At 32.4% G+C, this 14170-nt stretch overlaps 1 protein-coding gene across 1 annotated transcript; it reads left to right on the forward strand.

The window, feature by feature from the left end:
- The first annotated feature begins 1972 nt into the window (after positions 1-1972).
- On the forward strand, positions 1973-8311 carry LOC106772219 (auxin transporter-like protein 2). The gene is made up of 10 exons (XM_014658465.2): positions 1973-2549; positions 2676-2791; positions 3057-3265; positions 3351-3536; positions 3800-3912; positions 4025-4208; positions 4419-4516; positions 5419-5626; positions 6693-6950; positions 7734-8311. Exons 3-10 carry the CDS (start codon positions 3074-3076, stop codon positions 7968-7970), a joined length of 1476 nt encoding a protein of 491 aa, XP_014513951.1. The 5' UTR covers positions 1973-2549; positions 2676-2791; positions 3057-3073; the 3' UTR covers positions 7971-8311.
- Positions 8312-14170: the final 5859 nt, after the last annotated feature.

Genomic DNA, 14170 nt, shown 5'->3' on the forward strand with positions numbered 1-14170 from the left:
GAAAATCAGTATCTTGAAAAAAATGAGGGATTTTTATTTTTACTTGATTACTCTATCGAGATATATGTTTCTTTTCAAATCTGTCGAGTCATAAAAGTTTAGTTGTGATTTATTGAATTATTTAGTTTTTGAGAAGTTTTGAATGCAATTAATATATTTTATATATTTCCATGACTTTGTGTGGAATAAGATATGAATGTCACGTGTTTAATATAAGTAATGTGATATAAGTAATATGTTTATTTCCATGAATTAATTAAATTAGATTAACTTAATCTTATTTATTATTGTATTGTTAATTATGATGTTCCATGCTTAAATATGTGAACAAATGTATGTACTTAATTTTCGATGGTACAACTATCAAATATTTTCTCTCATTGTTATATCCAATTTTGAAAAGAACACACAATGATTAAATTAAAAATTGAGCAAAGTAATTAAAAATATAAAAAAATATGAAAAAATTCATAAAACCAAAGTTTTGAATAATTAAAAATTAATAATAACAGAAAAGGTTACGAACGATGAAAAAAAATGTGAATATTGTAAAATATTTACATCTAAGTTGATTTTTTTTTTTTATTGTTTTGAATGGGAATTATTCTTGAATAACCCTAAATGGTATTGAAACATTCCCTTAAATAACTTTTAACAAGAAAAATTGAATTTTACAGGAAGAAATTAGAAAAGTAGAACAGTTGATTCTTTTATATGATTGGTCATAAAGTGTTTTATATGTCCTTGTTTATTAGGTTTTTTAGGCCCTATGTACAATGAAAGTGCCCTTAGGCGTAGGAAGCCTTTTCTTCTCCGTACACATTGTGGGTAGCCTCATTCATTATTGTAGGATCCCCTTCTTATTTTTAAATTTTTTCTTATCAATGAAAATGACCTCTTTTGTAAAAATAAAATATAGTGTTCTACGGGTGCTAATATGAAAGTAAATCATATTAAAAGAGATTAACAATTTAAAACCTTAAAATAAAGAAACATGTATTTTTTTTTTTTAAACTAGACAAACAGAAAGAAGTTAACGTGAATTGAATTTCAATTATAGAACACGACGACATAATTTAGTCCTAGTTTGTTTTACTTTAATTTTTTTTTACCTTTTAATAACTAATGTAAATTCTAATATAAATTGACGAACCCAATAACTTGTACACCTATTTTTAATTACATAACGATTTAAAATTTATTTATGTATGTAAATTATTTTCTTACAATTTCTGATAAAACGAATAATCTGAAAATAAAGTTATGTTAACTAATTCATTTTAGCCTTTTGAGTAAAGAAAATGACATCAAGTTTTGTCTTGAATCAAAAGTTAATGTTGTTCTAAGAGTCTTTTCAAAATATTAGTGATGATAGATATCATGGTGATAGTAACTGTTTTTATTTAATCAATTTTTTAATTATGTTTTTATTTTGAAAAAAATTATAATGCCTTATCAATGCATGTTTATTGAGTTTTTGTAGACGTTACAGACTTTGTTTTCGAAGAATTAAATCGAATAATAAAATTCATAAGTTTATATTAATAACTTAATTTATCACATATTAATTTATAACAAACAAGGTTTTACAATTGTGGACGTTTTATTCTTTTTTTTTTCATTTTTTTAATAAAATAAAAGCTGACAAATAAATATTATCCATGGTATCATAATTTTGATAATGTCATAGTTAAAGGCACTCTAAAATGTAGGTTTATGTTACCTATTTTAAAAGTTTTTAATTTGTAAAATAGAGAGAAAAGTATTAGAAAGCGATTAATATTTTTGTAAAGTTTTAAAATTAGAAAAGCGAAATGAAGTAAAGAAAGTTAAACCGGAAGGCGATGACGTTGAATGTGAATTTGAAGAACCAAATCCTAGGTTCAGTTCTTTTATATTTTATATACTAAAGTATAATCTTAAACCGTTAAGGTTGAAGAACCTTTTCGGCCTATAAAACCAGACCTTCTTTCACTCACTTCACTCTTGCAAAACAAAACACAAAGTCTCTTCACTTTTATATTGTGCAGAGACCCAATAATCAAATCAAAGTTGGGTTTCGTATCTCTCTCTACTTCTCAATCACTCTGATAGAATAGAAGTTGCAAGCTAAGCTTGCTTACAACTCTTTTCAATTCAATCTCTATCTCTGATTTTCTTCACTTTTGTCCACATATTCTGACATTGAAAAATGGTCCACGTTCATTTATATGTGCAATATCTGGTTCAGCAGTAACCAAAAGGGTCTTTATTTTTGTTTATATATAGCATCGCCATTTACCAGTCTCTGAAGTCTGAACAAGAGAAAAACAAAACAAAGGCTAACTTGGAAAACCAAAGCCAAAACCAAAACCTCACTGTTGAGTGAATTAGTGAGGGATTTCTTTTTTTCTTTCCTGCTTTTGCGGCTTCTCGCCGCCTTTGCCGTTCGGTTCTGCCTTTTTCTGCGCCAATTGGTGGCGCGCATTAAAGCGGTGCTGCTTTTATTATAAAACTTTTGCTCAGTTTTCAATCTCTACTCAGTGCCAACAACAACAGCAAAGTTCAAAGTTCGTAACTTAACTTCATATGCTATATTTCACTGCATTTAAAGCTTCCTTTTTCAATTCCATGAATAGAGAATTCTTAGGCATTAACACATTTAACACATCTCTGCCACTGACTGTACTTAACAGTTCTCAGTCAAGGCATTCAATAACACAAAGGTCGTTTTGGTTTTGGAAGATACTTAGAGGGTAAAGGGGTTGCTTAATTCTTCAGCCTTTTGGAGAAAGAGACATCACACGGTAAGGTCAGTGGAAAGTGAGATAGGTATCTGCATTGGATTTTCTACTGTAATTCTAAATACTACATGGACACTTTTTCTTTGTAATTTTCCTAGTCTCTCTTTTTGTGTGTGTGGTGGGATTCATGTTGTTGTTTTTTTGCGAAAAGGCTGAAAGAATTTTCAGTTATCTGGATCTGGGGTGGTGCTCTTTTTTCTTTGGCTTTCGTTTTCTGGGGTAGTGGTTGATCTTTGTTTTTTGTCTTATTAAGCGTACTTTCGTGTGTTTCAGATCCTTCATCAGAAGAAATGGAAACAATGTTGCCTCAGAAGCAAGCAGAGGAAGCAATAGTGGCAAGCCTTAACGAGACAGAGAGTGAAGTGGGTGGTGTGAGGGAAGAAGAGAAGGAGTTGCAAGATCACTCTGGGTTCAGTATCAAGAACTTACTCTGGCATGGAGGCTCTGTTTGGGACGCTTGGTTCAGCTGTGCTTCAAATCAAGTAAAATTATAGTCACCCCATCACTAAAAACCAAAACTTTCATAACAGTAATCACTCACAGTTTTCATCTTCCATTTCTAATTAGGTGGCTCAAGTCCTGTTGACACTTCCCTGTTCTTTCTCACAACTTGGCATGCTATCAGGGATCTTGCTTCAGATTTTCTATGGAATCATGGGAAGTTGGACAGCGTATCTAATAAGTGTCCTCTACATGGAGTACCGTGCCAGAAAGGAAAAAGAAAATGTCAGCTTCAAGAATCATGTCATTCAGGTATTGTGATTCTCCCCACAGCTTCTTCCTCTCCTCTCCCTCAAAAGAGTTCAGGTTTTAAATATCAATCACAATTTTCTGTGATGTGGAAATTATAGACAAAAGTAGTCAATAATAGTCACAATTGTGGCTTCAAAATCTTCAACAATTTCTTAAAAACTTAGGATAAGGCCATTTAGTAATAGTATTGTATAGAAATATATATGACTATATCACATTGACTTAGTAGTCTAGATTGAAACTCCCTGCTCTGAATTTTTCAGTGGTTTGAAGTGCTTGATGGGTTGCTGGGTCCGTATTGGAAAGCGGTGGGGTTAGCCTTCAACTGTACTTTCCTTCTCTTTGGATCTGTGATTCAGCTTATAGCATGTGCAAGGTAAGATTCTTTCTTAATTTCTGCAAAAAAAATTTGGGGCAATCTGGTATGGCTTTGTTCTGATTACAAAAACATCTTTTACACCTTTTATGGTTTCTGTTTGCTCAAACAGTAACATTTACTACATAAACGACCACTTGGATAAACGGACTTGGACTTACATCTTTGGAGCTTGCTGTGCCACCTCTGTGTTCATACCTTCCTTCCACAATTACCGTATTTGGTCTTTTCTTGGACTTGGAATGACCACTTACACTGCTTGGTACTTGGCTATAGCAGCTCTCGTTCATGGCCAGGTAAATCAGTAATTCTGAGCCGTAGTTTTCTAAGTTTATGTAAAGTACTGTTTAATAAATGCTAGTGTCACATCACATCAATGAATAATATTAACTAGGCTTTTTGAGCATACTTGATACCATGTGTATAAAAAATATTCTGATTTTTTTAGTGTTTGAACATCATTATATGCTAAGATAAGAATTTGATGCGTGGAAATATCATGGCAGGCAGAAAATGTGACACACACGGGTCCAACAAAGCTAGTGCTGTACTTTACCGGAGCCACCAACATACTGTACACGTTTGGTGGTCATGCAGTTACTGTGTAAGTTACCTTTTTGGAAAAAAATATCTAGTTAAAACCTTGACATACAAGTACAATCCCAACTGTAATAGATGGTGTGATCTAACAGATAGTAAAAAATATATCCAACATTTTATACTTATACATTACGTGAAAGTGCCTGAATATTAACACTCTAAACCTTTTAATCATTTATGCCAAATCACCCTTCTTTATGAAAAAGATTTGTACATTCCTCTCTCTGTATCTTGGAAGAAATATTATTAGATAGAAAGATATACTTGATTAGACTATATTATAATATTTATTTTAAAAATTTGTGTTGTCAGCTTCATGTGTCATAAGGTTCCAAGATCTCTATATGGGTTCCAAGCTACATGTCATCATTGTCTTTCAATAATAACATTTGTTTCTTTATTTTTCTTTTATGTATCAGTTAAGCACAGCTGCTGAACTGATTAAAAAGGGCAATGATGTTCTATTTAAATAATGAGACAGAGTGTAAGAACATTATCATACTAAGATATAATTGAATAATGTTTCCACTAAATCCTACAGTTGAATGGTTTTTGCTTTCCTGTTTTGTCCTTTTTCAAAACAAATTATATAAAGCCTTTTAAACTTTGCAGAACATAAATTTACGGTCCCACCAAAAAAAATAAGTTGAAAAACTTGTATATTATCATTTTTTTGTGTAAATTTTGTGAACAGATATAATTTCTCAAAAAATGTGTTGAATGGATGGTTCCAATTGTCCTTTGCTCTGCACAACACGGTCTAGTAAAAACAAAGAGGCCATGGAGCCAAGAGAGTGACAACTATGTTTATTTATTCACCTGTTTTTAGAAATTCCAATGTTCTTATTATTATGATTATTCTTTGATCCTTGAGTGTAAAGTGATGAAGGGTGACAAATGTTGCAGGGAGATTATGCATGCCATGTGGAAGCCACAGAAGTTCAAGTACATATACTTGATGGCCACTTTGTACGTTTTCACACTCACGATTCCTTCTGCTGCTGCCGTTTACTGGGCTTTTGGTGATGAACTTCTCAATCATTCCAATGCCTTCTCCCTCCTCCCCAAAAATGGTTTTCGTGATACTGCTGTAATCCTCATGCTCATTCACCAGGTAAACAAATTCTTGTGTTTTGTGTTTTCCTACAACATGTAACCATTAATTATGCTAAAAACAGAATTAATAGAAGCTTAATTGGTGTCAAGTCACTTCTGTTTCTGTTCTTTTTATTAAGAACTATAAATTGATGCACATTGATGCACTGCTAAACGACAACATAAATAAGTCCTCTGATACTGTTTTACTTTGGATTGTAATGATTCATAGGTACTTATATAACTTGTACATCCTAATGCACTAAATAGAAAACAAAAATCCTGGCATGTAAATCACTGTTGCAGTAATCCTTCACCAGATAAAAGTTTTATCATGTTTTTGTATTTTGGTACAAAATGTAACCTTTTCAGAAGTGTAAGTCATGGCTATGGAAATTTTACTGTTTTTATTTAAAGGGTAAAAGTAAAGCTCAAATAAATGATGCTATAAAAAGGTATATTTTTTTTTAATTTTTTTTGTTGGTAGTTATGAACTTTAGAATGTAGCATTCAATGCAAATTTGGACTGTAATAACTTATAGAAAACAGGAAGTTGTGGCACTTAAAGCCTTGTCGCAATAAATGTTCATTTAAGCAGTAGTAAAAAAAGTTTATCTAATTACGTAAGCATGTCAGATGTGGATCATATAGACTTTTGGGGGGGTAGGTAAGCAATTCCATAACCTAAAACCTAAAAAAAAGAATAATGATCACAACAGCATGTTCTAGAAACCATAGCAGTTTCATATTATGGATTTAACTTTTGCACCAAGTCTGATATTTCATTTTGCAGTGTTTTTAATGGAAAGGTATTTTTCCCCTAAGAATCAAAGTAGATGTTATGTCATGTTCTTATATGTCTATGAAATGATTTTATATAATGCCCATAAATTCAAATATTACTTTGCATTAACTATGCTGTCCAAAACCACTAGTCAAAAGTGGCAAAACACAATTGCTGCAAGCCAGCAACTTGAACACAACAAATAAATGTCTTTCTTCTTTTCCCTTATGATAGTTTTGTTAAATAATTGAAGAAAAGAAAAGAGAATTCTAACTGGAAATATTTAATGGGGTGCATGCAGTTCATCACGTTCGGTTTTGCTTGTACTCCACTGTACTTTGTCTGGGAGAAGGTAATTGGGATGCATGACACAAAAAGCATTTGTCTAAGGGCACTTGCAAGGTTGCCAGTGGTGATACCAATATGGTTTTTTGCCATAATCTTCCCTTTCTTTGGACCCATCAACTCTGCAGTCGGAGCTCTTCTTGTTAGTTTCACTGTCTACATCATTCCCGCCACAGCACATATGCTCACTTACAGAAAAGCCTCTGCAAGACAGGTAAAAATCATTCAGTATATTTTTACTCACCTCACCACATAACATAAAATTCTGTTCTTTTTAATCTTGCTTGAGTTTTCATGTTTTGAATTGCATAGTTATAAATTGACACTTAGCTAGGCTGTTTCTTCATGCTATAAACACTTTTACTACAAGACACTTTTTCACAAACATGTAATAAGACTTTACCATTTTTATCATGTTATGCCTGGTTGAACTGGATCGAATGAGATGAGATGTGGCATTGTTGTGAATATGTGAATGTGACAGAGGGTGTGTGTCATTATGCATTTGGGTGGGGACTTCTTCACGAATCCCACCATTAAATGTGCACGCACAGTGTGAGAGAGAGAAAAACACAATGAAGGGGTGAGAGCAGAAAATGTACAGAAGCATTTAAGGCTTGGATTTGAACACATTAGAAGATTGAAGGACTGGTAGGAGGTCATTTTCTTTCAGTTATTTGCTACAGTCAAGAATATCGTACTATGCTTCTTGAGCTGGCCAATTTCACTCATACCCCAATAATTCAAATTAGGCCAACATTAGTGCAAAAGTGTTTGAACAAAATCTTTTAGATATAATCGCTAAAATGTCAAAGTTGATAATATAAAGGTAATTGGATCATGGGTTATAAGAACAAAGTCTGAGACTGAGTAACACATAAATAAGTAGAGCTACAAATTTTATTTAATTCCATTTGAGATAATGGCCGGTCTTGTTTTGAAAATTTGTGAAATAATGGCTTGAATTATGTGACTTAATTTGCTTTTTGTTTTGTAGAATGCTGCAGAGAAGCCTCCTTTCTTTATGCCAAGCTGGACTGCAATGTATGTGTTCAATGCATTTATTGTGGTGTGGGTTTTGGTGGTTGGGTTTGGGTTTGGAGGATGGGCCAGCATGTCCAACTTCATCAAGCAAATTGACAATTTTGGGCTCTTTGCCAAGTGCTACCAATGCAAGGGTCCAGCTCCACCAGCCATGGCAGCAGCACCACCCCCTCACCACCATAATCACTGAGTTCAACTCACTCACTACCACAACAACAAAATAGAGAGTTCAGCTGAAATTAATATATTGTATCATACATGGGGAGAATCTTAGTGACTCTCCCTTTAATTTGATGTGTGTGCTGCTTGTGTTTTGCTGCAACTTTTTTTTTTCTTCTCTTGTTACACTATAGGTTTTCCTTTTCCCTTTGAGATTAGTTGATTACAATTTTAAAATAGTGTGGCCAATGGGTATGATGATTCCTTTGCTATACAATGCATCGGCTAATTAATTTACCTATGTTTTGGTTTCTTCTCATTTTTGTTATTTGGTGATAGCATATGAGACTTTGATTCCAATTTCTCTGTTCATTCATAGTCTCTATCTTATTATTATTATTATTATTATTATTATTATTATTATTATTATTACTCAGCTTGCATATATATGTGTGTGTGGAACTTGGAAATTTGTTTAATCTTTTAGATTCTTGGTGTTTGTTCTTCATTGATAGTGAATAGAGGGTGGACCCTTTGTTTATGCACATGGGATGCATGTGCCATCTTATGCACCTCTGTCTCTCATGTGCCACCGAAGGAGAGAGTGTTGAAAATTATTTATTATGAGAACTTTGCGTTCATAATTCGTGATGCATGAACCTTTCTTATTGCTTTTCTCTATATTTTGGTTCCCTTCTGTATTTGAAGTTTTGAAGGGAAATGTGAGTGGCCGCATCAGAAAATTTGCCAAAAGAAAAAATAAAAAAATTTAATCAACCATAAGAAAATCAGCAGTAATAAAATTTAATAGAAATAGTTTCTCCTTTGTTAAAATAATATAAATAATATAAACAACTAACATTGGTTGTCGTTAAAAAAATATAAACAATAATAAATAGATGTTTAATTCATGAGGTACACAATGAAAATTTCTGCTTTCTTACATGTTTTAATGCTCTTCACACATTATTTTCTATAACTATTTTTTTTTTCAAATAAATAAGAAAAAGTTACCTCTCGCGAACCTAACCTTACAACTCTCACCATATTAGCTTTCAAAAGATCGAGGTCAATTATTGGCCTGCATGACACAAAATTATCTTTGTATGCTTTGAGATATGCATAAAATCTATTGAAAATTAGTTTCTTATCGTTTTTGTCTACTTTCACCTTCACAGTAGATCATAGATTTCGAACTAACAACTCATGGACAAAACCATATATCCTTTTATACTGCATTCTAAATGAGCTATCCACTTGTTTTGAAGTAAGAGATTTCGCCCTGTAAGCCATACACTTAGATATATCAATGTTCCATTTTCTACTAATTTTCTCTTGTATTTCAAGTCTCTTAACATTAGAATTTTCTCTCAGTGTTTTTTAAACTTCTTGTTTAATCACTTCACATTAAGTAAGCGAAGGTTGTGCTCTCTAATGCATCTGTGGGTGTTTACAACATTCCTCAACTGCCACGTATCCACTGCCTCCATGTAACCAGAGTATGCCATCCAAGGGCCTTGTCCTTTTGCACCCACACATTTCATCTTTATTGTTCTCTTATCATTTTTAACAAATTTTAAATTTTTGCCATTTTCTAATGCATAGGTTTTCATTGCATCCAAAAAGTCTTGTTTTTCAATAAAATATGTCCTCATTTCCCATTTAAAATCAATCATAATTTTCGCCATAGAAAAGGTCACAAATTTCTCATAACCCTCTTCCTTTTTATTTCCTTCATCACTATGTGCTAGAGTAATTAATTTTTCAAATTGTCACTCATTATTCGACAATCCTATCTTATTACCAAAACTTATATCATCGTCATCATCGAAATCCTTGTCCAACATATCACTCCATGGTGGCCCTTCACATTCATGTGAAACAGTATCCACTTCAACATGCATATTACCATAGCAATCTCCTTCTCTTAAGTCACACTCAACATTTATGTCAACTAGACCCTCCATACTATTTACATCAACATTAATGTTGAAAATGTTGAGATTGTTGACACCACAAACTCTATATCACTCTAGTTTTTGATGATGACAACACATTGCTTAATAACAATACACATGTTGCTGCATTACATGTTCTTATGCTGTATTGATTGTTATATCTGCTGAACATGTTTGATGTACTGTGTTGTATGTTCCTATGTTGATTGTTTGATATATTTGTGGAACATGCTTACATGCTTATGTGCAATGTGAAATTCTTTATTACATATGTTTTACTGAACATTTTTTAAAGTGAAAAAACACAAGTACTTTCATGAACTTATAACTATGTGACAAAGTTATAGTACAGTCGACTACATTATTAATGGATTCGACTATGCTAAAATCTTTGTACAGATTTTGAGAATCAATGCTCTGTGATGTTTTGAGTTGAAAAGAATTTCAAAGTGTTTTTACATGTGTCAGTTGACTTTGTCTGGTTTACATTCGACTGTTTCTGTTGTTTGTTTTGGAATTCTGTTATGCTCTTGCGCTTCAATGGCTATATTTTTAAAAGTTAGTTGAGCATTGATGACTTGGTTAACTGTATTAAATGAGTTCTGTTATTTGTTGACCATAGGCTATTGTGTTGACTGTCTGTTATAACTGTAATAATACAGTCGACTGAATTAGTAACCTATTCGACTGAGAAACAATATGATAAATTGGTTGAACACGAGTTGTTTAGAGACTTTTGAGGATCTAACATTTTCATTCTTGTTTCAGATTGGATTCTCTGTGATAACAGCTCCAAGAATTCTCCAAGAAGACGGTGATGATCTTTCTTGAGGGAGATTCAAAGGGAGATAGCTTGCGCACTCATTGTTTGATCAAATACTGCACAAAGAAGGTGCTTCTGGGTTGATCACTTCAGGCTTGACATCCTTTGAAGACTGCTGCACTTGTTAAGGCTTGACATCCTGTGAAGACTGTTGGAATTGGACCTGTTGTGATACAGGGGTTTCACGTTGAGGATTGTTCGACGTGGTGTTCAGATTGGAGAAGAGGGGATTCTTGCTGCAATTCTGGTTTTTATTATTGTAGCTATATTTTGGTTTTGGGTTAGAGATGATATTTATATTTTTGACGTGGAGGTCTTCTATAAATTTCTTGTTGTAAAAACCGCAACCATTATAGTGCATTTGCTTCCTGGGTTGGAAGGACACTTGATGTAGGCATTGTTGGCCGAACCAGTATAAAATGTTTGATTTTCTCTATCCCTGCACTCTTTAATTCCAGTCGACTTTACTTTTCACGCAGTCAACTATGTTTTTCCGCTGCATATAAATTTTCATTACTTGCATTTCAACAAAGTTTAAAAAGCTTTGTACTTTTGATAAAGGATTGTGAAAAGATTTTGTTTTTGAAATATCACCAATTCACCCCCATCTTGGTGTAAAACCAACTATTTTCCATTGGCACCAGAGTTGGTGATAACGGTTGAAAAACTATTATTTTCATACTTAATTTTGATATTAAATCACATCCTTTATGGCTTAGAATTAGCTTGAAATCATGCATTTTTATTAAGTTAGAGAATAAGAGAGTCAAAGTTGGTTTTCTTGGTTTCCCTTGATTTTGTAGGTTTCTGTAATGAATTGAAAGAAAAGTTGAAGATCAAATGGTTGCAGTGTAGAAAAGTTAACCAGAATGCAAAAAAGTCAACCAGTCAACCAGAAAAGTCAATCAGTCAACCAGAAAAGTCAACAGTCAACCAGTTGACCAAACCACTGAGCGGTAGTTTTGGACGCTGAGCGGTGGCGCTGAGCACCAGAATTGACCGCTGAGCGTCCGACGGCTTGGAGGCAAACCGTTGAGCTGTCAAATTAAGCGTTGAGCGCCGGGAATGCGGATCTGGACCTGTTGTCTACGATTTTTATGATCTGTTTGGGCTTGGACTTGTTTTCTATTATTTTTATGTCCTATTTAAAGACTTGGACACCCTAGGGTTTGTTATGTTTTGGTAGGCAAAGACGTCCAGAGCTATTCTACACACCTTGGAGGAGGTTCTTTAGATGCTTAGGCTCCAATCCACCAAATTTAGGGTTTATTCTTCCATTCTTTCATTGTATTTCATCTAGTTTCACCATGTCAATGGTGAACTAAACCCTTTGTTGTTGGGGAACAATGTAATCTTTTGAAACTCTCTTATATCAAAATTCTTATTTTCTTTATATGCTTACATATGCTTATTTTATCAATTGTTGGGTTCCTTACCTTTGCTTAATGCTTTTATTGTTTAACTCATTCGGTAAATGTTGTTTGTCTTTATTGATACGGAGACGTACAATAATGTCATGAACTGGGGGGAATTACTTGATTATGCTAATACCACCTAGAGATAGGGGTAGGACGATCAATTGTATTTTGCTTCCATTTATCATGCATTGCTAGTTACTAGGGGAGGCTAGAGATAGCAAGCCAGTAATTAGTAATAGACTCTTTTCGCCAAGAGATTGAGTTTAGGGTAGACTAGGAAAGTTTTCATGACAATATGATAAATAAGCGAATTAAATAAGAAGAATAGATATAAGAGGGTGGATAAGATGAAATTGTAAATCCCAACAACTCCATTCATCCATAGTTTCTTCTAGCCAATTGATTCACTGAATTTTGCATGTGTTATTTTCTTTTTGCATTGAAAACCTAAAATCAGTTTCTTTTTCAAGTCTCATGCGATCTATTTACATGAAAGTTAAGGCCTAAGAGTCCTTTGGGAAATGATATTCAGACTTACCTGTTTTATATTACTTGATAGCGATCTGATACACTTTTAACAGCTGGTTTTCATAAGATATTTGAAAATTTAGTCGACTCTATTTTTATTTCATTCGACTATAAAACCTGGGGACGACTTCAGTTTCGCATTCTAAAAGGACTTATGATTTAAAAATTGATTTTGTATCTGCACCTTGTAATGAGAAGTCAAAGTCTGTAACTATTGGATTCTATGAATTGTTTGAAACAGGAAACGTGCAACACAAGTGTCAACACCCAATTTCGTCCGGGTGACTAAATAACAGGACTTGATTTTTGTTGTTGTCTTATTTCATTTTTTTATTATTTTGTTATTCTTAATTTTATTTTGCTATTTTATTTAGTCTTGTAAAAAAAAAGAAAAAAAGAAGAAAAGAAAAATAATTGCAAACAAAAAGAAAAAAAAAGAAGAGAAAAGAATAAAAGAGAAAAAAGGAAAAAAAACGAGAAAACAAAAAAAAAAGAAGAGAAAAAAAAAGAAAAAAAAAGTAAAAGAAAAGAAAAATAAAAAAAAGAAAGGAAAAAAAAAAGAAGAAAAAAAAGGGGGTGCACGTGAATAAAATGGGAGAGGTGTTACACGAGATGAATTGGATTTGATTTTCTTGGAAAAATGCCCATAAGCAATTAACATTAATGCATGACATATCACTTTAGAATATTTTTGAAATTTTTTTTTATTTGATAATAATTTGAATCAACATTATTACAATTATTACAAGAAATAATTAAAAATAATATATTGATTGTTGTATTCAATTTCTTCCTAAAGAGAAAAAAATGATTTTGATTTGATTTATTTTTCTTCAANCAAGACCATTTATTTCCCTATTTTGCTAATTGACAATTAATTCGCCATTAAGGCAAGATCACAATAATATTACAAATGTGTGTATATAAATATGCACCTGATAAACAAGGAAAGGGAAAAGGGATTGAACTTCGGGAAGAGAGCATAAGGAAACAGAAAAAAAGAGAGGAGAAAAATCCAATTTCGAAAAGAGAACGTAAAGGAACATAAAGAAAAGGGCTTCGTGTTGCGCTCATCCCTGGTTTTTATATCACTCCTTTTCTTACTTATTGTTTTGTTTTATTTATTGCTATTGTACTTTGTTTCTTTTAGTCTTTATTATCTTGTTGTTTTATTTTTTGCTGCATTCTCAATTTTTGAAAGAAACAACAAATGTTCAATAAAAAGTATTTTTTTTTTAAAAAAAGGTTAAAATTAAAAAAAATAGTGCTAAAGCTTGTGACACTATCTTTCTTTTAATGACTAAATTCTGGTTTCAATTTGTTTTTTTTTTTATTTTATTTCTTTTAAATATTGTTTTTCTTTCTTAGGCAAAAAATGGGTAAATTTAAAAATTATAAAAAGTGATTTTTTAGTGTTTCTTTTAACACTTAATTATTTTTTTTATAAGCTGTAATTTATTTTCTACCTTTTAGTCTTTCCTTAAAAAATACTTACGTTGTTTTA

The sequence above is a fragment of the Vigna radiata genome, chromosome 8 (genome assembly GCF_000741045.1).
Source record: "Vigna radiata var. radiata cultivar VC1973A chromosome 8, Vradiata_ver6, whole genome shotgun sequence".
Classification (NCBI taxonomy): domain Eukaryota; kingdom Viridiplantae; phylum Streptophyta; class Magnoliopsida; order Fabales; family Fabaceae; genus Vigna; species Vigna radiata.